The following is a 25,265-nucleotide window of genomic DNA, read 5'->3' on the forward strand; positions in this document are numbered from 1 at the left end:
AGTACAGATATGTACAACCATCATTCGCCATTTTCTCGTACAGCGGCCACATCCATAGCCCTCAATGCCTGTTCGTTACGTTTCACCAACTCCCTTAACGCCTCCTGAGCTGCCGTCGTGGGTGTATCGACCTCTGCGTCTTCATCGGCATTCGGAAGTTGTTCGACCTTCTCCTCTATATTCTTATCTGGAGCATCTTCTATTACATGCTCAGCTGGAATAGCAGGGAGGATGGCGTCTGTTGTATTCTCGTTGACTGTCGCGTTATCGTTTGATTCCTCAACCAGGAGATCGTGAGGGTTCGGAAGGGTCGTATCTACCTCGATGGCTGAGGGTAGGTCTTGTTGCGGAGATCGAGAATGTGTCGCAGGGAAAGAAGAGGAAGGAGCTTGAGAAGGGGAGATTGGGATTACGGAGGGGATTTGATCTTGCTCGTTCGCTGGGTGTATTGGGACGGAGTGCCTAGCGGGGAGAGGTGGGGGAGCGTGATGAGAAGGAGTAATGGTCTTTGAATCTTTCGTGTCATGTCTAGCATCCGTAGACGATAAAAGCGAAGTTGAATTCTCAGAATTTGTATCATTCTCATGATCAAGAAGCAAGTCGGAAGATGTGCCATCGTGAGACTCTTTACGTGGTGGTAATGGTGGCGGACCCAATTTCTCTATTCCACCTACTTGTACTTGTTCTCCTTCACTTATTGATCTCTTCATGTCGTCATCATTGTCCTGGTTTCTCGACGTAGAAGACGCCATCGCTTTTGAATTTGATCTCACGGCAATATTATCCGTCTCATGTTTATGTTGTCCCTCAACCTCCTGATCTCCCTGTACCAAGACCGAGTTGCTTGACCCAAAACCAGTTACCTCCCCTGGTCTTTTCGGTACTCGAGGAACGACCATACTTCTCCCTGCGTGAGGTTGCATCGATACAGTCGGCCCGGTCGATTGTGTCCTCTTGATTCCCGGTCCAGAAACGGAACTGGCATTGGAAGTACCTTTTGAATTTGTTGTCATAGGTGATTTAGAGATAGAAGAGATGGTTGCTGGTGTGGTGGTAGATCCAGAAGCAGCATCCTTGACAACTTCAGTAGTTGGTCCTCCTGATCCTAAAGTCCATCCTGTGGGAGGAGATACTCCCAGAATCTTCTCAGTCACGAATTTCGGCGAACTCGCTAAGGCCGGTCGACCAGATAAACTTTGTTGAGATGACGTCGAGCCTGCTCTCATCGGACGAGAGGTGGTGACATGAGCAACGGCATTGAGTCGATCTTGCAATGAACGTCCTGGTGATTCTGTGGAATCCCTAAGTTGTGGGGAAGAAGGGATGTCCAGTTCGTCTTCTTCAGGACGATACAATGCGGCTGGTTTGTCGGGATCGCGATCATCCAGAACATCAGGTTTCAGACCAGCTTTACGTTTGGCGGCAAAATTCACGCCCCATTTCTTCATCGTGTCCCTCGCAGCGTTCACTTGACTTGCAAGAGCCTTCTTATCTCTCGCCCGTAGAGAAGATATCAGTGTGGCGGTTGATGAGACACCGAGCTTCCCAATGGTGTGATTGGATTCGGGGGACGATGATCTAGTCAGGTCCTGCCTTTCGCTAGAAAGTGGATCTAGACTATCTGAAGATCCAGTGGATACAGGTAGAGCAGTGCTGGGTTCGGTGACTGACAATCGAGGCGTTTGGCCAGTCGGATCGGGCGTTGTTGCAGCAGTAGGAGTAGGTTCGGAACTCTTGCTTCGGCTCAATAGAAGATTGTCTTGAGAAGGGTTGTTTGAACTCGATGGACTGTGAGAAAGAGATGATGACGGACGATGTGAAGTAGTGGCAAACCATTTTCTTGTAGCTTGAATGGCAGTGGCTTTTTTGTACGGATGTGAAGACACCAAAGTCGGAGGAGCAGTCTCGACTCTTGTCATACTATCCTTCACCGAAGGTTCATCGCTTTCGTCATTGAGTGATGCGGTCGTGCTGATTGTCTGAGACTTAGCCGGACGACGCTTGCGCAGGGCCGGGGTCTCCGCAGTGGCCGAAGCTGGATCCTCGGCGGATGTGCTTATCTCGATAGGGTCGGAGATCTCTTCAGTTTCGTTTCTGGGGACAAGGGAAGCTTTGCGAGCTGAGCTGAATATACCTCCGCGTATATCGAGTTGGGAAGTGTTGAAGAATGCGATATCATCCATGTTGGGAATGACGATTGATTCAGCAATCTGTCAAGTCAGCAAGCGCGCCGCATCCTAATCCATGATCTACTCGGCTTCATGGTGTCAACAAAAGCAAAAGCACCCGATTGAAGACCAAAGAAGCTTGAGACAGAGTGGGTAGACCACAGGGCTGGGTGGAAGGGGAGATGAGGTCTATATAAGTCTTCTGAGGAATAGGACTGTACGACTTACAACCTCCTTCAACTGCTTCTCAATAGCCCTCAAGACCATCCCAATCTGTATCTTCCTGTCGCTCACCACCGGTCTAATCTCCACCTCCATTTTTGGCATGTGAGTAAATCCATACCATATCCTATTACTGGGAGGCTTCTTGATTTGTACCACCATGTTCCCCTCCATACTCTTTAACACTACAGCAAGGACCAAATCGACGTTATAGGGTTTGAATCCAGTGGGGATAGTGGCGGTGGTGGCTATGGTGATCCTGATCATGGAGTCCGGGTGGTCGGTTTTGGCTTTATAAACTGCGTGTACTTCGAAAGCTGCTGAACCGTCGGCTGTGAGATCTTTGAGCATTGGTTTGGAGAAGCTCATGTGTCAGCTGGAGCCATTATTGACCTGATATGATGTGGAGTGACTGAGCTTTAAGGACCCAGGAGGTCTGATGAGTGCTGATGGAATGGTCTGAGGAAGGACTCACAAAGGTGGAGATGTCCCCACGTTAACTTCCCGTACAACGATGGGACTTAGGAAGCTCGGTCGAGGGACTTTCGACAGTTTCTTCATGATCCTACTGATGATGAACTGTGGGTCAGTCTCCTGCCCATGCCCACTCTTCCCGCCAATTGAGGGAACGCAGTGATACAACAACTCAAACAGATCCTGGGGGAGGGAGTAAGACGATCGGACGAAGCCACTTACCCGCTCTAGAGCCTCAGTTCTGTACGCACTGAAGAAGAGTCTTCCCAGTATAGCATTCAACCATCTCATAGGAATAGGATCAGCCTCTGCGTCGATACTGTCTACCAAACTCTGCATGTCCTCTTGTGAAAAGATGTCTGAGGTATCGGGCTTGAGGGCTGAAGCTGAGAGTAAAGTGAGATACCAATCTTCCATTCTACTTTGTTAGTGAGGCCAAGGCGGTGACATTTTAATCTTCCCTACTTTTACCTCTAGGTTCATGACCGGCAAAAACTTCGATGAGAGGGAGGAGAGCAGTGGAAGAGAGACCGTTATTACTTCGCGAACTCTGAACGAGCACGTGCCATCTGGGGGTATGATCCTCGGTTCACTAGTATGGGGAGACAGAAGGGGGCACTGTGAATGGGATCATGTTGAGAGACAACAGCTCACTTGATATTCGATCTGTTGAACAAAAACCAAGGAGCATTTTCCATCCCCTCTTCCTCTTTCCCCTCTCCATCCATACCTTTCGCCAAGACATTGATCCCTCTATGCCCATCAACAACTCTCAAACATATCGCATTCCTCTTGGCAAACATCTCCGCATCTCTTCCATCAAAAGGTCCAGAAGGAGTCTCAATCCCCACTGTATACTTATCCACCCCTATCGCCGCTACGCAATTGGTCTGGGCTTCATCTTCATACAAAAACAAGACTGAGCCTTTCAAGACGCAGTAAAAGAATTCCTTAGGAGGTTGTTCTTTTCGAGCTTGACGAGCATCCATTACTTGTCGATATGTTTGAGCTATCCTGGCTGTATAAGTTGGAGCTCCATTTGTGGTCGATGATTTACTCTCAGACGTTCCTACTATAGATGACGGTCTGCTTTCTGTATCTTCCTTTGAGGTAGAGACATTGTCCGTGTCGGAATCAGCCTCAATGATAGCAGAGGATGAGTCGGATGCCGGGATAGTGGAGAAAGTCGCAGTGGAGGATTTGAGAGGAATGAATTGTCTTCGAACAGTGAGCCAACCACTGAGAGATTTCTGTGTTCCTGATGATTGAGACAACCGCTCGTCTCTCTCGGCTTCATGTTGCAAATGGGCCTTTCGGATTTTTCCAGGGTCGGAATCACCGATCGGAACGGATCCGTATGTGTAGATGTAGACCATAGGTCAGCTAGTGTACATGCAGTGAGATGATGGTGCGTGGGAGGTGGAGGGATGTGGGAAACTCACAGATGGTCAAGCCGAGCAAGAGGGGCACACAGGTAAAGCCGCCGATGATATAGATGAGAAGATATTGAAAGGGCCACCACATGATCAAGGTGACCCTCGTCCTACAGGGTGAGGGTCGGGAGAGATAGAGAGGTAGAGAGGATACTGGAGGTATTCAGACGAAGTGAGGCCGGATTATGCAACGTGGCAACGCCGTGTCGTCATCATGGGGGCTCCGCGACCAGACAACTGCATGCTGCATGCTGCAGCTGAAAGCGTCCCGGACTGAGACTGGCTTGGAACCCAGCATGGAGCACCAATTGCGGTGGCAAGTGCTCCGAGTGCTCCAGGCAGCTGGGCATGCGCGGCAGACAGGGGGAAGCAGGTGCAATAGCAAGACAAACTTTAAGACGCAAAGCTGTAAACATTCCATAATTGCATACTCCATACTGGCTAATTTCCCAAGAAGGAGAACAAGCTTAGGCCTCAACCTCGACGCCGTGTTCTTGAAGAACCTGACGAGAGTGTTCCTTCGCGTCTTCGCCAACATTGGGATTCTTCAAGGTGGCTTTGTGTCCTCCGATGACATTGCCCTAGGCGTCAGCGATATTGTTTAACATGAACAGTGGTACAAGGGGGAGATAAGGTGGTGTAAGTATCAGCTTACCTCGTTCTTGGGACGATCTTCGGTCTCGAGCTCACCAGAGCCTTCCATCTCAGAAAGTACTCTACTCATTAGCCATGTCATGGAAGGTGTACGCAGACTCACTTCTTCGAGTTTTCCTTGGATTCCTGAGGGACAGAATCGTTGTTGATAGCAGCCTTGTGGCTGATTGTCAGCTCCTAGTCACATTTTATGGTAGCTGAAGCTTGATCATGGCCAAATGGTTCCCGTGTCGGACGACGGAAGCATCAGGAGTGTTATTTGGGTGAGCGTACAGTGTGAAGAAGAAGGATAGAGATGAAGAAAACTCACCCTCCGGCAACTTGTTTAGCAGACATTATGAGGAAGGTTTGTGGTTAAGTTGAAGAATGTTAAAGTTGTAAGTGAAGTTTGAAGACTTGAAAACTTGATGGATGCCAGGTGAAGAATACAGGTTTATATCTCTTTTCCCCAATTCATCTCCTTCTCACAAAAGGACCGATCCTGACCGATTTCGATGACGGACATTCTGGCGTCATCGTTGACTCAACCTTTGCTGTACCGGTTGAGTACTGTCACCCTCAGGGAGGAGAGGTGAGCCCGTAGTCTGAGTAGGTATGGACTAGGAACGTGAGGGCGAAGATGACGAAAGAGGTCGGTGTGACAGTAAAATCGTTAGTCGTGAAACGGGTGACGAGAGTGGGATCGTCTTCGGGAGTGAGGGTGAAGCTGGAAGGTCGGAGAGACGTCATACGGTCCGAGCTCAGGTGACCGCCGATCCACATTGACTGGAGTCAGGAGTCCAGGTTGACGAGAGATCAACGTTCGTCTCTTGATCGATCGACAAGTGTGTCTTGTTCACTACTTTTAGTGATCTTGAACCCATGGGCCAGGCGCGAGTTTCGTCATAGGACTTCAGGGCATTTGGAGTAGACTTCCTTATTACTGTATGGTGCATATGGTCATGTTGTTATGTTGTCATCTTTTTCCTCGATCGGACCAATCGGATGGGCTTGAACAACTTGAGCATCAGCGAACCGAAAGTCCAGCGAACCAAAGACCACCGATCTAATGATTCAGCGATCTGATAAGATCAACGATGAGTGATGTAACGAAACCGGGGTTTTAGCACCGATGTGCCATGTGCCCACCTAACGCGTTCCTGTCGTCTAGTCAACCGAACCACTACGTCAATGCGAATGGGAAACGTACCATTCTCGTAATGCGCCAACCCGCTTGTACTCGCAATGTGGCATGTGGCTATCATGATCCTCGCTTCTACTCTTTCAATCGCCAGACTTCCCGTTTAGAAGGGTGGAGGAATGGCCCCTGGCCTCTCGCTCGATCATCCTGATCCTCCTTCGATCTAAGATATCTGCGATGCACAAAGAATGGTGATGACGTCCGATACGACCGGGTGCGGGGCCTCTGGGGAAGACACAAGAGGTGCATCACAATGTTGGCGCACGGGTGATTTCCTCCATCCCCTCACTCTCCCTCAAATCACGATCACTCTTCTCGCGCTGATCCAAGCTTACATGCTGTACTTCTATCAACCACTCCGCGATCTCCTCCCAATATCCCGGAGCTAGACAAGTATCGTTATGCTCTCCATCCAACTCTTTCCACCGTATTCGACCATCATTACTCTCACGTATGCTTCTCAAAGCCAGCATCTGGGCTTGTGGGACGAGAGAATCCCTTCTGCCAGAAAGAAAGAGCATTGGTGTAGTGGATGGTATACGAGGAAGGTAGAGATGAGAATCCCATCTTTCGGTCAATAGGATTGGCAGGAGGAATCTGGGTATTTGAGGCATGATCAGGGGAATGAGAGACTGAAGAGAGAGGAAAGTGTTTTCGATGATTACTCCTGATACCTGACAGTCAGCGAGATGACACGAGGACGATATAACGTAGATAAACACCAAGTCTGGATGATGGGCTGCAGCCCAGATGCATACTGCTCCACCAATTGATTGACCGTACAACTACTCTGTCAGCTCATTACTGTTTTGAAAAATCATCTCACGATGAGTTTGGTATCATCAAGAATGGGGTGTTTCGTGATGTACTCCAATGCAGTCTATGATTGAGCTTTATCCCACAAACGGTATTCCGACTCACTTCCACATCTATTCGTATACCTACTCGTCAGCCGCTTCCGCTCGATGATCCAGCAATGTGCTAGCTTACCTCTCTCAGATGCATGACCCTCCGACTGTCCATATCTACTTCTCAGCGACTTGTGTCAGGTGCGGAGAAGGTACTAACCCCCGATAGCTAAGCATGAACACATTACACCCCAGTTCCGCGTTGAATTTGCGAGCTAGTGGCACCCGATGTCCCATATTGCCTACTTGTTAGTTCAGACCGGATCTCCGACGAGAGCTCACCAGCGTTAGCATGAAAGAGTACGATAGTAGGTCTGCTCTTGGCATACTGCAACATCAGACTGTCCCACACCGTACATCGTCACCCCACTTAAGAATCGACGTAGGGATGGAGGAGAGAAGGAAAACTCACTTCAAGAGCATCTTCGTTACCCATCTCTTCAGTCCATTTCTCAACTTCATCCGCCCCTATCTTCTCTCGCTCTTTAGCAGCCAAACCCCTCAGCTCAGAAAGCTGGACAGGATGTCTACGAGCGGGGATTACAAAAGCTTTGATTTTGACATGGTCCGATGTGGTCAAGGTGACATCTTCGTAAGGCAAGCCTACTTCGGTAGGTTTTGGTACATCTTCATGTCAGTTGTATACACTGCTGAAGCATGAAGTTTCCGGTCGACCATCACCGTCAAAGGCAGGACAGTTGTCTGATGGAAAAGCCTACACATTGATAGACTGTAGAGAGACAAGCATTACATAACGAGATAATGTGAAGACTTAGAGTACTGAGAAGAAGAGGAGGTAGTAAAGAGCTGCGTCACTCTACTCACATAGTCTAGATCCCTTGGGGACGTAAGAAGGATATATCAGCGTTCGTTGAAAGTACCACAGACCGCCGGCCAAAAGTGTAGCCCCAACACCGGCCGTGCCCAAAACATACTGGGATATTAGCCTTCCGAATAGACATACAAGGGACCTCACCTTGACAGCAGTGATAAATAAACTGCTAGACATTATCCTAGCGAAGGAGAGCGTTGGCGTACTTAATGGAATGCAACGCATGCAACGGTCCAAGCAGCCTCGACCTGTCATCATTTCCGACGGAACTGGGCCATGTGGCATGACGGGACCAAAATATCACACGTCCCTTCCACTTCGAAAGATCTTTGACTGTTCTTCAATCATATTGCCAAGCTGGCAGAGAGAAACGTCATGTCACAGACTATCGTCCTCCCAGGTGACCGACTATATCTACCCGAATCATCTTCTGTGACGCTAGGACCAGGTATAGCATCATCCTCTCGATCCGGTAATTCAACTTCGGACTCACTCATCTTCATCGCGACAAAGCTCGGGGTGTTGAGCAGTGTCAAAGGGAAGGAGAAAGCGCGGATATGGGTGGAGACGAGAAGTAAGCGAGTGAGTCTTTTCTGTGCCCAACCTATGCAACATCTATCATCGGAAAGGAAGGCTCGTGCTTGAGATAAGACGTGTAGATGGGTGGATGTTTGAAACATTTGTCGGGAGTCGGACAGGTAGGAGACGGGTGAATGAATGGCATTTCTGGTGATTCTGACTTGTGAAAACCGGCTGATCACAGTACATCCCGGCTCAGAAAGATCTGATCATAGGAACTATCATCGCTCGTCATGCCGAAGGCTATCGAGTGGATATAGGAAGTGCCCAGATGGCACAGTTGGACGCTTTGGCTTTTGAGAGTGCTACGAAGAGAAGTAAACCTAATCTCAAGGTATGTTCTGAGTTCCAGCTCATCTTCAAATAATTTAGGGCATAAATCTGCCATTTATGAAGAATAACGGAGCGGGGGTATAGCTGATATACAAGATAGGAACTCTAGTCTATGGTAGAGTCACACTGGCCAATAGGGATATGGATCCGGAGATCGAATGTTTTGATCCGTCTACGGGGAAAAGTGAGGGGTTTGGGGAATTGAAAGAAGGTCTGATGGTAGAGTGTAGCTTGCAGTTATGTAGACAGTGAGTTTACTTTACCCTTACCCATTCGTCTTCACTCCATTTCTCATTTTTACTTCTCGTTCATATCCGATTCTGTCTGGACTTGACCTCTTCATCAGCTGGAGACATGACAGAAGTCTGACTGTGAACACACGTATGTACATTCGTTGGCTAGACATCGCATTTGTTGATTCTGTAGGGAATGCCTGGCTAACTTAGACAGACTTCTCAAACCCAAATACCCCCTTTTACTAGCCCTCGCCTCACAGGTCAAATTCGAAATCGCCATCGGTCTCAACGGTCGGATCTGGCTTAAAGCGCCTTCGGTAGGAGAGACTATTGCGCTGAAACGGGTTATAGAAGGTGTGAACGAGGGTAAGGTGAAGGTGGAGAAGGATGAGATTGTGAAGTTGGTCAAGGAGTATCTGGCATAATGTTTTCAGTATCATATCTCATGCAGAACATAAACATACGAGGACCGCTACCTACAGCCGCCACACGGCGGTACAAAGCAAAACCACCCGTACACCTCAGCAGCTGTGGTGATTTTTTGCCACCCAGCGAAATTCCGAACGCCGCGCGCTGCATGCTCTTTCATCCACCCTTCCTCCCTCATCCTCATCACAACCATCCTTCTCTTCGACCTTGTCCGCGTAATTAGTGCTCCAACAGGTGGTTTGGATCCACCGCAACTCTTAGTGACCGGACTCAGCAGAGAGAAAATCTGACAAGATGGGTGGAGGTGATTTGAATATGTGAGTGTCGCCTCTCACGTCTCCTCTCCGTTGTTGCCCCGCGGCGCACCCTCCTTCTGCACGTCTATTATTCTCATCTCATCCCAGGATCCTCATCTTGTCACTGCTATATCATGTCCCTCTGTCGCGGTTCCCAATTCTATGCTCAGACTATTCCGAGAATGATGTTGTTGTTGAACCGCGTCGCTCGAGGAGCCATCAACAACTCAGCGTCAACATGATGTCAAAAACTGACATACAGGAAAAAGTCATGGCACCCCGTGCTCCTAGTCAATCAGGAACGCGTGTGGAAAGCCGAAAAGGCCGTGAATGAAGAAAAGAAGAAAGTCTCTCAATTGCGTAAAGAGAGGGAAGAAGAAAGACAATTGGCCGAGTTGCAACGTATGCAAGAGGCTTCCACGGGGCGTAAAAGAGTAGAAAGATTGGACTGGATGTATGCTGCTCCTGGGAATGAAGGTGGAGCGTTGGGAGGAGCGAGATTAGGAGAGAAAGAGATGGAAGATTATTTGTTAGGTAAGAAAAGGGTGGATGAGGTGTTGGCGCAAAGTGATAAGAATGTGAGTGTCCTGATCGTCTGACTTGCATCGTTCTTACATCATCACTTCCCACTTATCCTCATTCATCTATGTCTCGGTCTATGATGTTCACAAATTTCACCCTTGCCATCAAGTACTCGGATCCCCGGAGTGAATACCCCAGCCAATCTTTGTCGTTATATCGGGCCAGACATCAGGGCACCCGAGCCATAAGAGGATCATGAGACGGACCAAAGGGGAAATGCTGATGACAGGTCGGGAACCTCCATAAAGACTTCATAGCTATACAAAGCGCCAACACCGCTCGAGACACCGCTGCCAAAATCCGTGAAGACCCTCTACTCGCTATCAAACGTCAGGAAATCGCCAGCATTGAAGCGCTCAAAAACCGACCGGAAGTGAGGAAGAAATTACGTGAGATGCAAAAGGCGAAAGAGATGGACGAACGAGGTGAAACCAAGGAAGAGCGCAAAGATCGACGTCGAGCGGAGAAAGAAGAACGTAGGGCGAAACGAGATGAAAAGGGTAAATCTCGGGACAGAGATGATGACAGACATCGTCGTAGGCATTCTGACGATCGATATCGAGATAGATCAAGAGAGAGAAGTTATGACCGTGATCGATCTCCTAGACGGAGTCGGGATGACCGAGATAGGTATAGGGATGATGATTCAAAACGACGGAACGATAGATCGGAAAGTCGTGGCCATCATCACGAACATAGAAATGGTCATACAGAAAAAGCCGAGATTAAACCCCATCCTTCTCGTCCCTCAGCTATGGATCTTGCCGATCGACCGACATCATCTCGTTACTCCCCTCCCACAACGTCGCACGTCAATGGGTCTGGAAGTGGAGGTGCAAATGGGAATGGACAGGGGAAGAATAAGTTGGACGAGATGCGTGCTGCTCGACTCGCGGCCATGTCACAATCGGCGGATCAACTATATTCTTCTCGTACTCAAGTACTCAGTCAGAGAGCGGAACAAGAGAAACGCGAAGCGGAAAGGGAAGAACGATTGAGAAGCAAGTATGGGCAAGAAGATGTCAGAGGTGGGTTCTTCAAGGAGAGGTCGAATATGAATCTGTCCGAGGCGCTTGGGAGACGTGCGGGGAAGGGATTGGTCAGTTTGGATTGAAGTCGATAGCGGGTTTGCTCTCATAGACAAGAACTGATGCTGGAAGATGTAAGCCATGCATGTGTACAATGTAGCTTTCTCCCTCGGTCAGAGACTCTGTTTTATGCCTATGCACATGAAATATTCAATCAATCATACATGACATACAAGAAACTCAAAGACTACTCTCCACCTCTCTTCCCAGCAGTAGCTAAACAACCCTCTACAACCTGAAGTAAATGTTGATTCTCCAAAGCCGCTTGAACCCTCTCTTTATCATTCAATTGTTTATTGACAGCATGTTCACTTTGATGCATTCCTTCTTTAATCCTGATATCCACTCGGAATCGAGGTGGGAGTGATCTTAACAGTCTTACACGAAGCGATAAACCGATAAGGGTTGACATGGAACAATGTGGGATTGTAGGTGTTAGATAGACCAAAACTCGATTTCCTGAAACGTGAACGTCTTCTGGGGTGACTACTCGGAGTTGTTCCAATGTGACAGGATGTTCAGGATCTGTTATGCTTCTCAAAAGGTCTACCAGTAAGCATTGCTCTATCCTCCGCAGGACTGGGTGATTATTCAGAAATCTCCAAGCCGTCATCTCTATCTCTCTGTGTGTGTTTGGAAGAAGCGAAAGGGAGAACGGGAAGGGAGTAAAGAGGAAAGACTCACCATACACCTCCTGAGAATCGATCTCTTCCCTCTCCTCAGAGTCTTCCCAATCCAAGACAGCTTCATCCCACAACATGGCTCTTGGAGATTTAGTTCGAGAAGACAACGACGCGGCGGGAGTGTTGAAGATTGTAGGATTAGCATTGTCCAACGCTTTTGACATCTTGTCTATTCTCAATTCGACTCTTCCTCTTGAATACACTACCAGATGTCGTATGAAAGTAAACTTTTAATCAAGCGTATCTAAGCGATGGCGGTCGTACCCCTTTCGGCCTTTTTCGGCAATCAGTCAAAGTGGAGGTTCTTGCCCTGTGCAAAGATACTGGAATCTATTTTGCTTTGAGCCTATCTATCTATCAACCAGATCTCCTCTCAATCTCCCTCGTATATCCCGTCATACACCTCAGCTCTGGTAGATAAAGAACAAGATCTGTTCAGAAACATGTCAAGTCCTCCTTCAATGTTACACAAAGGTGCGGTGGCAGTGATCACCGGTGGGGCGTGAGTTCATCAAATCTTTTGTCTACTCACATGTACACATTCCTTCCATGTACATTCCACGACATGTAACCTCAGATCTTTCAGAGATACACGAAGAGCCGGGAGTAGTGAGAAATATTAACTTCTTCTGTGTCAAGTCACGAGAACAAATGATTCGGAGGAAAGCAAAGATTCCCTTTCAGGTGGTGAAGGGAAGAAGAGCCTTGAGGGATCAAGACTGATGTTCCAGCTCTGGAATAGGTTTAGCCTCAGCACTTCGTTTCGCACAACGAGGAATGTCAGTATTCTTGGCTGATATCGACGAGAAAGCTCTCAAGGTTGCTGAGGACAATGTGAAAGGTGTCGAAGGTGTGGGGGAAGTGTTGAGTATGAAAGTTGATACGGGTAATGTGGAAGATGTTGTGAAGATGAGGGAGAAGGTTTTGGATGAATTTGGAGAGGTGAGTAAGGTTTCCTTCATGGTTATTAGGTTTAATCTTTCTTGATCCATTTGAACTCATATAGTAACGCTTCCCATTCTATCTCACATTCGACGATGAAATACCAAATTACCTCTTGTGAGCGGTGCGAAGTATATCCATGAGACACAGATACCACTTTGGGGTCAACAAAAGTTAATCACATATCGACCTTCTCTTTGTTCCTCACGAGGATATCAAAAGGAATTATCCCTTTCACCATCATCCTGGCAGAACAATTGGGCATCTTTTCAGTATGAACTCCTCCCCTCTATAACCTCATGAGTATGGCTTTAGCGGAACAGGACAGTACAGTAACCAGAAGTTGGGAAATGTTCAAAGACCAGAAAGAAAATTGAGATCACCACATGACTGACATACAGGTTCACGTCTTACTTAATAACGCAGGAACTTCTCGTCCTTGTCCCGCTTTCTCACTCTCTACTCCTTTAGCGGAACTACAACAAAACTGGGCAACTACCGTCGGTACTAATCTTCACGGAATCATAAATGTCGCTCAGGTCTTTGCTCCACATATGGCGAGACAAGAGAACGCTAGTGCTATAGTATGCACGGGGAGTAAACAGGGTATCACTTGTCCTCCGTGAGTAATCTCGTCTCTTCCTATCCGATCTGATCCCTACTTCTGACCTTTATCCATATGGCTTCCCTCAATTTGTCACAAACTTCTGCCCCGGAGATAACATCTCGTGCAGATTCTAGAAGATTTCTTTTCCTTTTGGTGGTAGTTCATATGATCGTCTGATTCTTTGTCGACCTATTGTTGTGTTACTTGAAAGGCAAGATAGAGTGCAAGGGGAGAATGCTGTTCATCGAAAGCTTGCCTTAGACATCCACGGGGCCCTCATCAGGAGATGATGGAACGCACTTCCATCAGGTGTTGATGTTCACATGTGATCGAGGCACTCATCATCAGGGGAAACGCGGGGTACAACGTTTCCAAAGCTGGTGTCAAAGCTTACACTGAGCAACGTATGTCTTTAGTCATTTTGTTGAGTTCGTTGCTGATGAGAAAGTGGCTCATGAATTGAGGAATACCCCTGGGTGTAACTGTACCGCTCATTTGTTTGTGTAAGTCATATCGTTCTCGTCAACCTTAGGCCCCTAATCTCAACATATCGATCACTACTTCCTCTTTGAGGTAACATCTCTGTCTCTCTGTCTTACGATAGCGACCTTGAACTCATCGACATGAATGACGGAGGGAGTGTGGGGAGGGATGAAAGGAAGGATGGGATGAGATGTCCCTGGAGGCTAATGTGAACAGCCCTGGCTGGACATACACAGGAATGACCAGAAGTTCCTCTGGTAAACCTGCCGGAGCTTGGACCGCGGAACAAACCGTCGATTATATGCTTGATAAGGTGTTTGACAAAGGAAACTTTTATGTTATCTGTCCTGATAACGAAACGTCGAGTGTGAGCATGATCTTCCCATATATCACTTACCCATCTGTTGCAGTCCGTCACTTGTCAGTCTTCTGTTGTCTCTTCTGTCAAAACAACATCATTGTATACAGGGAGACAGTCGTGGTTGTCACCGGAAGTGAAGCAGAATGTCAATGACTAACATGCAGCAATTAGACAAATTGCGTATTGAATGGTCTCTTGGAGATATACTTCAAAACCGTCCCCCTTTATCGAGGTGGCATCCGGAATGTATGTCCATCCTGTCATTTCTTCATCTTCACCCCTCCTTCCATCCGAAAGGTCGTATCTATCAGAAAAGTATCGCTTCCGCCTCTCTTCGTGTTGACTGAAGGACCACATCACATGAAGTGATCAACTATACGAGTGTTCCGAGGATACCAAGCTCATGTCTAGACACAGCAAGGTTCGAAGAATTCATCACCACTCGTCAAGGTCTTCAAGCACGATCACGTAGTCGTGGAAGACCTATGATCAAAGACGAATACTCTTATTCTGACTTACCTTCTCCTCTCCCATGATACTTAGGGATGACGAGTGAAACAAGCTCTCTTTTTCACAGATAGGTTAGCGGAGATGGTGTGCTGTGGTGTGAAATCCAGAGACCGGTTTTATGTTACCAAGAATTGAACACAACCAATTGAGAGAAGGGCTGGAATTGGAGATACTGTAGTAAAGTAATGACGGAGAGGGTGAAGATAAAACCATGCATTATCTATCATTTGGAAGATTCGAATATTCTCAATTCTTCCTCTTCTATCTCTTTCAATCTCTTATCTACTTCTGATCTCTTACGTTGTAAAGTTTCCAAATATGCTTCGTTTGATAATTGTCGGATCGGTAGAAAGCTGGATAAAGAAGATAAGATTTTAGTTGGTAACGTATCTGATTTGTCTTTAGCCAGTGGGTCTGCCATACTTTCTCTCATAGTTCTTCCTGGTAATTTGGGATCTGATTTCGTCATGTCCATTCTTGTGTTTGTCAGATCCCAATTGGTCTCGCCTTGTGTTCCAGTGAGGTGAGAAGACGATGAACTTTCCTTTGGAACAACAGGGTTCAAAGAAGTTTGTGATGATGAAGAAGAGGTTGGAGAGGTTGAAGCAGTGTCGATAGGAGAAGAAGCGTGTTCGAGAGAATGATCATGATCAGATTGTCTAGAAGCGAGATATCTTAATCGGATGATACGTGATTGATTCGTACCGTATTGAAGAATACCAGCTAAGAGAGAAGCCGTAAGAGCAGCACGGGGGATAGTCTGTTTCCCACCTATGTGCGTCAATATCATTTTCCCTCTTTTCCATAGTTGAACCCTCTGTCACCTGCTAGAACAGCACGAACAAAATCTTCATACTGGATGGATGGTCAAGGAAGGGAATGAGGATAGTATCAGATGAATGACCGAGCAAGACTCCGAAAAGATGAAGACGACCGATACTCGGTTGGGGAGAGAAGAAATGACGAGGATCAGGAGATGAATAAGGTAAGGTTTGAAAACATACAACAGGAGAGATGAAACTTACGAACGATACCAGATAAAATACCACCCGATAATAAACCTGATAATGTCGAATCGACCATTTTTTCCATTTTCATTTCGTTCAAACTAGCAGGGAGCTTCCCCAAGGATTTCTCACTTCTGCCTCGTATCATCTCAGAGCGGAGGGAGAGAGTGGGTGAGATTAAGTATTCTCTTATACCTGAGTATCAGCGAGCCTCCTTCAATCTTTCATGCAGCTGTTGAGGAAAAGACAAGACCGCTTGCCCAGGGAGTTACAAGCTTTCTCTTTCTTTCCTCTCGGGTGGAATGAATCTTCAGTTCCCTTTTTGACCCTGCTCTCTCTCTGACGCATGCCATCGGAAGTACCCGCGGTATGGCATACAGAGAGAAGAGATCAAGAGCGATGGTAGATATTGGAAAATGTCAGGTAGGACTGGAGACTAGGACTGACCGAAGAAGACAAATCCAGTTACAGCAGTGTTTAACGCTGAATGAACTGAGAAATATATCGGGTTCATAGTGCGTATAACGCCGACCAAAGCACCACCTGTAGCTCCTAAAGCACCTACTCTGTGAGCTTGTACTGCTGACAATATCTTCCCACACCGAATTGACCGAAGCTCTCGGATTGACAAGTTGGCAGAGTGCAGCCAGGGAGAAAAACCCACCTGAGACTAAAGTTGCCGTAGCCACATAGACCGGTGCTCCTGGGTCGACATGTCCAGCAAAGGTAGTGAAAGTATTGGATATTGTTGATTTCCCAGTCGTAGTAGTAGATGACGATGCTTGGGCTGACATGTTGCTGAACTTTGACACACTTGGAATGTAAAATCGACTTGTCCTACTTCTTTGGTTGGCCCTGTATGAGTTTGAAATGAAATTACCCAAAGTGGAGATTTTCGACCGGCTAACTCTGCATCGTCAACACGCGACGAAAGTTGAACGTCCATCCACTCGTCACCACCCACCACTCACCTCATACACCTTTAAGCTTCGTCTCAGAGCATCGAAGCAAGCCATCAGGTAGGCAGCAATGCCTCCGACTTCTTCTCTCGCCGCTCTTTTGAGCTCTCCTTCCGGGGAGAACGATTCGACCGATCATCCATCCGGTCAAACCCTACCTGACATCTCACTCGATTCTTTAGGATCCAGTTTTCGTTCTGAAGATTCTCAAGCTGAACCTTCTAAACAAACCCGTCAACGTATTCCTACTTGTGAGCTCTGACTACTATGACTTCAAGAGCTGAACCCTAGTACCTCGGATACCTTCCATACAAACTCCCGACACGTCAGCTTCAGGTCCTTCACTCTTCACACCATCCCCACCTCATGTGCCTAATTCTGCTCTTCTCTCTCTCTCGCCACCTACCACAGTCCGGCGAACCTCTTCCCACTCTGCTTTACCTGATCAAACCCCTGGTACTGCCGCCCCGAGACGGAATAGGATACTCAGTAGAAGCTCAGCTTCATCAGCTTCCTCCGCATCAGAAACGGATGGTCCGCTCAGAGACAGATATGGTTCTGAGGATGATGATAATGTTCTATCTCAGCTTTCGGTGAACATCAGTCCGAAGAGAAGACAGAATGGTGTGGGTTGGATGGGAGGAGTGACCCCTCGTGCTAAACAAAGTTATCATGGTGGTCCTAGTAGAAGGAATGGGAGACATAGCGTGGCGGCTGATGTGGGTTCTGGACCAATGACTTTGAGGGAACAGGAACAGGTCAGTGGTCCCCTCGTTTGCTTCTCTCTTGCCTGTAAGAAATGCAAAACCGTATTTCTGGATGAAGGAAGTCGAGAAGTGGGACTGACTCACAGCAACTCGAGGCAATGCGTAAAGAATTCTTCTCCCTCCAACTCGAGAATCACTTTCTCAAAGAACGTTTGGCGTCGATGGGCCCTGAATCTCTCACCAAGATAGCAGAGGAGAACGCAAAACTCAAAGCGGAAACTTTGAACCTGAGTAAGGAATGTAAAAAGTACAAAAAATTGGTTTTGCAACTCGAACGCGAGCTCGCTGCGTCTCAGCGGGGTGACGGAAAGGGATCAAGAGGAGGAAACGAGCTTAAAGAGCTGGAAGGGATGTGGAAAGAGGAGAAAGAGCGTAGAAGGGCACTAGAGAAGGAACTGGATGAGGGGAGGGCGAAATTGGAGGATACTGAGGCAAGTGAAGTGATATGGAGGAAGAAAGCAGAGGAGCTCGAAGGAGAGCTGGAGGGTGCAAAGGGTACTTTGGAAGACCAGACCGAAGAGATGGAACGGGTCAGGGAGGCTGCTGATAGAGCAAGGGATGAATTGGAGCGAATGCAGTTGGAGAAGAGCGAGCTCGGCGGTAGTGTGGGCTTGGGCAAAGGCAGGGAGGCAAAACTATTGCAGAAGGTAGCGGACTTGGAGAAGGTTAGTTTTCTCATAAAGATCCCTTCCCTTCACGTCGCCAAGTCGTTCATACCGGTCGTTATGGTCAGTTTAAGTTTTAAAGACAAGCATGCTCACTTGATAGGAACATGCCGTCTTGCAGCAAGAACTGGAGGATGTGCGAAACCGGGGCGGTTCAGCCGATGCAGATGAGCTCGAAGACGTGAGTGGTACCATGATCAGGCATGGTTTTGACTGACTGTTGAAAAGCAAATCAATTCGTTACGTGACAAGCTGGCTGCGGCTCAAATCGATTTAGATAGACGAGACCAAGAAATCGAAGAGCTCAACGCAGAGATCGAAGCTAAGATACGTGACCACGAGGCGGAGATACAGCAGGTGGAGGCGGATTGGAGGGATGAGGTGATCGAGGCCAGGGCTCAAGTAGACGAGCTGAAAGATGTGAGTATTTTTCTGGTCTACTGATCTCTCATCGTCCCAGTGATGCACAGTAGCTGACGAGCAGACTTTGGAAAACCGCGAAGCCAACCTTAAAGAATTACGCGATGCCCTCCTTGAGCGGGAAGAAGAATTGGCAGTGGTCAGCGAGAGGGTGGCCGAGCTGGAAGCTGCTCAGAGCGAGACTCATGATAGACTGGAGGAGACGATGCGGAATATCGAAAGAGACAACGAGGAGAAGGAGGCCGATCTCATTGCTGCTAACAAGGAGATTGAAGTTGTACGTGTTCCAATCGTCATTCCCGACACATGTCCTTCATTTGAATCGCGAACCTGACTGGACTATCTCTGAATGCTCAACATATGGCTGACTTGGCAGCTGGGACAGAGGGTGTATGAACTCGAAGAAGCTCTTGATGAGCTTCGAGTCCGAGAATCCGACCTCAATGCCGACTTGCGATCAGCAGATGAAGCTTTCGACAGTACGAAATCGCACTATGAGACGCTTGTCGCTGCTCTTAAGGAAGCACGACGGAAGCTGCAGGATGACCACGACACGCTGATCTCACAAATTCGCCAAGAAGAAGAAGCTCATCTGGCGGAGAAGGAACGATGGAGACAAGATAAACAGGATCAGGCTGATTCTCACCGTCGCGCCTTGGCCGAACAAGAGAAGGCGCAGAAACGTCTTCGAAGTGAACTCGACGCTGCTAAGGATAAGGTCGCCGCGAAGGACCGAGATATCGTAAGCGTGCAGAGTAATCTGCGGGCATTGGAAGATGAGAGAAGGAGGATTGGTGATGATCGTACCACCGACAGATTTGGTATGGGGATGGAGATTGAGAAGGTCAAGAGGGAGTTGGCTAGGGCCGAGGACGAGTTGAGTGTGGCGAGGGAGGAGGTAGAGTTGAAGGAGGCGGCGTTAAGGCAGAGAGATCTTGAGGTCGCGTCTATGGTGAGTGTATAACAAGGTTTTTCCCGTGCCTCAGTTTTGGACAGTCCTTCTATTTGCGGGTGTATACAATTGTTCTGAGGGAAATGAAGGAAAACATCTACGGACCCGATGAGCCAGAACCCAGCTGACAGGACAGATGGACAAACAACGTGATCTTGAAAGCCGTCTCTCCTCTGAACGTCAAGGTCGACTCAACATGTCCGATCGACTCGATCACGCCAACAAAGTGAGCTCCCGAGGGTCAGGGAGACAGAATGGTAGAGCTAATGTTCAGACTGCGAGACAGTTGGAGAAGGAAGCACAACAACTTCGAGAAAGACTACAAGAATTGGAGCCATTACTGACTGAGACGCAGCAGGAGAGATTTGCATTGCAGAAGCAGGCCGAGCAGCAGAGACAGGAGAGGAGTGACTTGTTGTTGCGCGTCTTCAAGGATATCAACAAGTTCTTGGGAACGGAAGTGAGTTGGGATCACTTCAATCCTCCCATTCCTACCGCCTCCTTTTCACCTCTGCTCGCACCGAAGTGTGGATGCCACAGAGAGGAGACTCCATCGGTGCGGTATGTATCGCTTCTGAAGAGACTCAGTCCAGTTCAACGATCGAGGGGACGCTTGACGCATGCTCATGATCAGGACCACACAACCCCAGTCAACTTCACAGCATTCCGCGACGCCTTACTCCAACGAGTACGTGCGATCAATCAAGTCAGGTCAGACTTTGAAAAGCGTATCAAAGAGACTGAGACGTCTGTCGATCAACGCATGGTGTGAGCTCCTGTTTTCTTGCTTTCATCTCCACCACCTGCTCCCATTCCCGGAGCTCTCCTGCACTCATATCGGACACTGTGGATGAACAGCCGTATGTGAGGTATGAAGGAACGATTTGAACGTGCCTCTGACATCCAGACATCTCAAGAAACAGCTGGAACAGAAATGGCGCGCTTTGGACAATTTTGAAGCTGCCGTCAAGAAACTCGAATTGACGCGAATGCAATGGAGGCAAAAGTATGCTCTCAAAGAGGGTGAACTGGATGCAGTAAAGGTGAACTCCAGTCTCCTCTCCTTCCTTCTGACCTTCTGAGTGTCACTTTCTCCTTCATTCACACTGGTCGAGGAAGGGGCTTATTGAGACATATGCGATAAACGGCTGATCATCAGACTAAAAATCAAGAACTCCTTCGTCAATTATCATCACCATCAAATCTTTCTGCTTCACCACCTCAAACTGCTCAACTACGCTCGTTACACGAACGTTGTTCGTCCGCTGAGAAACGTGAATCCGTAGCTAAACGTCAACTCGCAGATCTCGAGGCTCGCGTGGCGGAGATGCAAGCTCGGGCAGGACAGGCAGAGGCGAAGTGGGAAGCGAGAGTGAAAGAATATGAGAATAGGTTGAGGATAGCAGGAGAGAAGATCAAGACTGAGAAACAGGGTGGGAAGGAAAGAGCTGCTCAGTTGGAGGGACAAGTTCGGTCAGTTTTCGTTTTTTTGTTTCACAACTCAATTTGTTCCTGGAAATCTTGTCTTGTACTCTCTTACACTTCTCTTTCCCATCACATGATCATTCATACTCGGAGGAGGACTCGAAAAGAGTAATCTTGACAGACTGGCTTTAAGGGGGAATGAATGTGGGGGATCACATGTCCTTTTTGTCCGCCATCTGCCCCGTGTGGCTATGAGGTGTGTATGGGAAGACGACTGACGCGATAGGGAACTGGAGAGACAGTTGGAGAATGCCAGAAGACGGAATCAACGTGCCGAAGGGGTAGTAGCGAGCGCTGCACATCTCATGCCGGAATATCGAGAACGATAAAGGATGTAATCATTTGGGTGTAAGGTGTTAGTAGACGTGTTATCTGCATTCATCTTTGCGAGGTTTAGACCTATCTCATCGTGTCCACTCTCACTTTCGACACGTCAAGAGATGTGAGTCAATGATTAATGGGAGGCAACGACCATGTGAGGTGTAGTTGAAGGGACCAATCAAATACATCTCTGCACATCTGTTGCTATTTCTCAGATCGTTCCTGTTTTTGACCTATCTGACATGAAAGTTGAAGTAGATAGTCTGTACGATTCGACTAGCTGGATCCCATGGTCCAAGGTTCACCTGCGAACTGCGAAGTGGGGACTCCGAGCTCGAGCAACGTGCCGAAGGCCTTGGAGAAGCTTGACATTAGTGACATGTACGAGTAGACTTGTTCATGACACGCAGATGATCGCAGAATGTTGAGTGTGGCTGCAGGAGGGCCAAGGAAGAAGAATGGGAAAAGACTCACTCTTCAAAGAAAGCCTCTTCTGACTTGGCGTACTTCTCCACGTACTTTTCTACATGATCAGTATGACATCGTATTTAAAGATGTAAACGCACTGAAAGATTTGTCCTTGATCAAAGCCATATCGGTCCTATTCATCAGTACTTCTCAAATATGATCTCTTCCCGCAGCTGTTGCGATGCTGAACCTAGAGGGGTTAGGCTCTTGTGAGGGGAGACGGTTTGAAAACGGGTCAAAGCAAGATTAAACCCACGGAAGCATCATGAGTGTATGAGTCTTCTTATCTTCATATTGCGCAGGACCTTTCCATTTCTTCCATTGCCAAGGTTCGTTGAGTAATAAATCAAAGTATTGATTACTGAATGTCACTGGGGAGAAAGTCCAAGGACCGTCAAAGCCAGATCGATCGGTATGACATCTACCCATTGCGTGTGCTCCAGATAAAGCGACAATTTCTTGGTCGTTGAAGCTGTACGTCAGCGCGCGTTCCATCTCACACCACAAAAGGAGAGATCAACACCCACCCCATTCGGTAAAAGATAAATCGGAGATGATCTTGCGCTTGACTGGCATCTGGTAATCGTCCATCAGGAGTGACATTGGTTTCGAATCCGTCGATCCTCCCCGGACGCCAAGGGATAGTAGGTCCTCCTGCTTCTTGTACGGCACAAACACCTCCCAAAGTCCATAAATCGCCATACGAGATCCAAGGGAATTCTTTCTTGATTTTTTCCATGTGATCTCTAGCAATGTTCTGATCATCAACATTTTTCTGGAGCTTACTTGCTTGAGACTGAGAGAAAGAGGATGGAAGAGATCGACTGACCAGACCGTTGTTAGCCCCATGCGAAGCCTCGGCGGGGAAACGCATAGTAGCATAGTTTGATCCTCCAGTACCGTCTTCTTTGTTGTACGTTCCAGAAGCGTGCCATGCCAGACGGATGAAGACCGGAGCTAGGGAGCCGTCTGCGCATCAGCAAAAAGAAATCTGATATTGGGAACAGAGAGGACTAGACGATTTCAACCCAAACTACCCCAGGCGGCCAGGTGAATCAGCTTAGTGGATGGTTCGAGGTCTGTAGGGAAGATGCGAAAGAGTGGAGAGTAGAGGAATTACTCACCATCGTATCCCTCAGCGTCCAAAGTTTCGGCGATCCTATCGTACACTTTCTGATATTCATCCTTGCCTCGTCTCAAACCGACTTTGCCTTCCACAGTAGCCACAGCACCTCTGATCTTACTGTCGAGCTCTTTACCTGTATCTTTCGCAGAACCAGGAGTACCGTAGAAATAATAAGCCGTACCGGCTGCTGCTACTCCGAGAACACCGAGGAAAATAGGAACGTTTGAACTCCTAGGCGGTGGAGGGGGAGGCTGATTTATCAGCTTTTGCCGTCTCTCACCATTGATGTCAATGAAGCGTATTCGTCCTGCATGATCCTACGGATAGCTGAGAAGGATGATGCACGGAAGAAACGTACTACATCAGGTCCACCCGAGGCGAAACGTCTCTTCAAGACGGGAGTACGGAGAACAGGTTGAACAGGTCGTCTGGCTGCTGCACGAAGCATGGGAGTGACGCGAAAAGACATCTTGATGTTGTGGGTTTGCTCTTTGTCAGCTATCACTTTCAAAGCTCCCTCTTGTAGTGAAAGAGGTTTCTCCTTTGTGTGGGATGTGATGATGGAGGACTTACATAGGTTCAAGACTAAGATGTAGGCAAAAGTAAGTAGAGAACGATGAAAGGTGACGAGGTCGAGGTAGGGTGAATGGCGTCGACCAATCAGACAAGGCCGCTTATACAACGCGGGGTCCCACAATTCCCCCACAATCCTCGCTTTCACATCAACGAAAACTTTCAACGTTGAGAGTTGAACCCATAGTACGGTGATCTGATCATGTCAAGTTTGACGAAGAAACAACAAAAGGCGGCTGCTTTCAAAGCTAAGGCCAAGGGTAAAGGAAAGAAAGATGTCGTTCCTGCCGACTTACCGGAAGAAGATGTGATGGAAGTTGATGAGGTGATAGAACCGCAACCTGAGATAAAAGGGAAGAAGAGGAAAAGAGAAGTGGACGGGGATGTTTTGGGTCAAGAAAAGAAGAAAGATATAGGGAAAGGTAAGACCAAAGCTGGAGATGGATGGGTTGAGGATGAACAGGAAGAAGGGAAAGAAGGGAAGAAAAAGAGTAAGAAGGATGTTAAACAGAGGTTCATACTTTTCGTCGGTCAGTTTCATTTCTATCCTTGCACACAACTCAACTACTACTGTCATCCACGAGGGAAGATCGACTGACAAATAGGGAATCTTAGTTACAAAACATCTCGTGAAGCTATACAAGAACATTTCAAACCTGCTATAGGTACGTCTTCGTTCTTTCTTTCATACCTTCTCCCATCTCATTCTCCCTTCAACTGACACATAACAACCCTGCACTCCTCCCTGGCCAAAATGCACTATCTGGAATCATCTAACTGCAATGTTCGGAGATGAGGATAACCTATCCCGTCCTGGAGTCATGGCTCCTTGAAATAAGCACGATTTTGATCTCGCAGCGACGGATGGTACAGTGAAAAGGAATTGCTGAGCGATGGAACTAACAATCAGAACGTACCCCCTCCGTTCGTCTTTTGACAGAAAAACCCAAACCTGGTAAACCTGCTGGTCCTGCAAAATCCAGAGGAATAGCTTTCTTAGAACTTGGCTCATCCTCTGAACTTCAAGCATGTCTCAAACTCCATCATTCAATCTTACAAAACAGACAGATAAACGTTGAACTCACAGCTGGAGGGGGTGGGAAAAGTCAAGAGAGAAAAGGAAAAATCCGACAACGTAATGAACGGGTTGGTGGACAACGAGAACGAAGGAAAGAGAGGGAAGGTGAGATGGAGGATGAGGTACAACCTGATATTGAAGTTTCTCGACCTTCTGGTAGTGAGGGAAAGGTAGGAGGAGATGTTAAGGTGAGAGGAGGGAGAAGAGTTAAGACTAGTGTGAGTTGAAGATATCTTTAGAGATGCAGCGAACAACGCTGATCTTACAGTCTGAGAAATCGGAGAAGGGGGGAGGAAGTCAGAGAGCTGGAAATGGTCCTTCGAGATATCCAATTAATCGACAGGAAAGAAGACCTAATTCAAAGTTCGTACCGACGGGTGCCAACGCTCTGGTGGTTTCGTGATTTCAACATTGATGTATCGATCTATATTACTTTCCATCCTC

General features: G+C 47.7%; 9 protein-coding genes across 9 annotated transcripts; 5 read left to right on the forward strand and 4 right to left on the reverse strand.

The window, feature by feature from the left end:
* Positions 1 to 20: 20 nt before the first annotated feature.
* Positions 21 to 4,240, reverse strand: TREMEDRAFT_59833 (uncharacterized protein; the record flags this gene model as incomplete). Its single annotated transcript, XM_007001771.1, has 5 exons — positions 21 to 2,210; positions 2,397 to 2,754; positions 2,866 to 2,969; positions 3,087 to 3,282; positions 3,519 to 4,240. 5 exons carry the CDS (start codon positions 4,238 to 4,240, stop codon positions 21 to 23), a joined length of 3,570 nt encoding a protein of 1,189 aa, XP_007001833.1.
* A 2,139-nt stretch (positions 4,241 to 6,379) lies between these two features.
* On the reverse strand, positions 6,380 to 8,048 carry TREMEDRAFT_25263 (uncharacterized protein; the record flags this gene model as incomplete). Its single annotated transcript, XM_007000547.1, has 9 exons — positions 6,380 to 6,805; positions 6,854 to 6,916; positions 6,958 to 7,011; positions 7,053 to 7,075; positions 7,122 to 7,156; positions 7,200 to 7,284; positions 7,322 to 7,367; positions 7,452 to 7,666; positions 7,865 to 8,048. 9 exons carry the CDS (start codon positions 8,046 to 8,048, stop codon positions 6,380 to 6,382), a joined length of 1,131 nt encoding a protein of 376 aa, XP_007000609.1.
* Positions 8,049 to 8,246: 198 nt separating this feature from the next.
* On the forward strand, positions 8,247 to 9,444 carry TREMEDRAFT_67481 (uncharacterized protein; the record flags this gene model as incomplete). The annotated part of the gene is made up of 4 exons (XM_007001912.1): positions 8,247 to 8,453; positions 8,635 to 8,784; positions 8,880 to 9,031; positions 9,234 to 9,444. 4 exons carry the CDS (start codon positions 8,247 to 8,249, stop codon positions 9,442 to 9,444), a joined length of 720 nt encoding a protein of 239 aa, XP_007001974.1.
* A 298-nt stretch (positions 9,445 to 9,742) lies between these two features.
* Positions 9,743 to 11,440, forward strand: TREMEDRAFT_67482 (uncharacterized protein; the record flags this gene model as incomplete). The annotated part of the gene is made up of 3 exons (XM_007001913.1): positions 9,743 to 9,765; positions 10,007 to 10,322; positions 10,556 to 11,440. 3 exons carry the CDS (start codon positions 9,743 to 9,745, stop codon positions 11,438 to 11,440), a joined length of 1,224 nt encoding a protein of 407 aa, XP_007001975.1.
* Positions 11,441 to 11,601: 161 nt separating this feature from the next.
* On the reverse strand, positions 11,602 to 12,261 carry TREMEDRAFT_67483 (uncharacterized protein; the record flags this gene model as incomplete). Its single annotated transcript, XM_007001914.1, has 2 exons — positions 11,602 to 11,960; positions 12,099 to 12,261. 2 exons carry the CDS (start codon positions 12,259 to 12,261, stop codon positions 11,602 to 11,604), a joined length of 522 nt encoding a protein of 173 aa, XP_007001976.1.
* Positions 12,262 to 12,457: 196 nt separating this feature from the next.
* On the forward strand, positions 12,458 to 15,026 carry TREMEDRAFT_42471 (uncharacterized protein; the record flags this gene model as incomplete). Its single annotated transcript, XM_007000975.1, has 8 exons — positions 12,458 to 12,599; positions 12,829 to 13,039; positions 13,441 to 13,661; positions 13,995 to 14,050; positions 14,095 to 14,149; positions 14,346 to 14,496; positions 14,655 to 14,736; positions 14,902 to 15,026. Exons 1-8 carry the CDS (start codon positions 12,541 to 12,543, stop codon positions 15,024 to 15,026), a joined length of 960 nt encoding a protein of 319 aa, XP_007001037.1. The 5' UTR covers positions 12,458 to 12,540.
* Positions 15,027 to 15,223: 197 nt separating this feature from the next.
* Positions 15,224 to 16,383, reverse strand: TREMEDRAFT_59839 (uncharacterized protein; the record flags this gene model as incomplete). The annotated part of the gene is made up of 3 exons (XM_007001772.1): positions 15,224 to 15,771; positions 16,026 to 16,202; positions 16,335 to 16,383. 3 exons carry the CDS (start codon positions 16,381 to 16,383, stop codon positions 15,224 to 15,226), a joined length of 774 nt encoding a protein of 257 aa, XP_007001834.1.
* A 653-nt stretch (positions 16,384 to 17,036) lies between these two features.
* On the forward strand, positions 17,037 to 21,584 carry TREMEDRAFT_26645 (uncharacterized protein; the record flags this gene model as incomplete). The annotated part of the gene is made up of 13 exons (XM_007000718.1): positions 17,037 to 17,217; positions 17,297 to 17,724; positions 17,820 to 18,398; positions 18,502 to 18,579; positions 18,627 to 18,822; positions 18,902 to 19,095; positions 19,195 to 19,770; positions 19,907 to 19,996; positions 20,045 to 20,230; positions 20,405 to 20,538; positions 20,678 to 20,813; positions 20,930 to 21,243; positions 21,482 to 21,584. The coding sequence occupies 13 exons, from the start codon at positions 17,037 to 17,039 to the stop codon at positions 21,582 to 21,584; spliced, it is 3,195 nt and encodes a 1,064-aa protein (XP_007000780.1).
* A 2,361-nt stretch (positions 21,585 to 23,945) lies between these two features.
* TREMEDRAFT_67487 (uncharacterized protein) lies at positions 23,946 to 25,224 on the forward strand (the record flags this gene model as incomplete). Its single annotated transcript, XM_007001915.1, has 4 exons — positions 23,946 to 24,273; positions 24,349 to 24,408; positions 24,654 to 25,039; positions 25,090 to 25,224. 4 exons carry the CDS (start codon positions 23,946 to 23,948, stop codon positions 25,222 to 25,224), a joined length of 909 nt encoding a protein of 302 aa, XP_007001977.1.
* Between the last annotated feature and the right edge of the window lie 41 nt (positions 25,225 to 25,265).

Source organism: Tremella mesenterica (genome assembly GCF_000271645.1).
Source record: "Tremella mesenterica DSM 1558 unplaced genomic scaffold TREMEscaffold_1, whole genome shotgun sequence".
Lineage (NCBI taxonomy): Eukaryota > Fungi > Basidiomycota > Tremellomycetes > Tremellales > Tremellaceae > Tremella > Tremella mesenterica.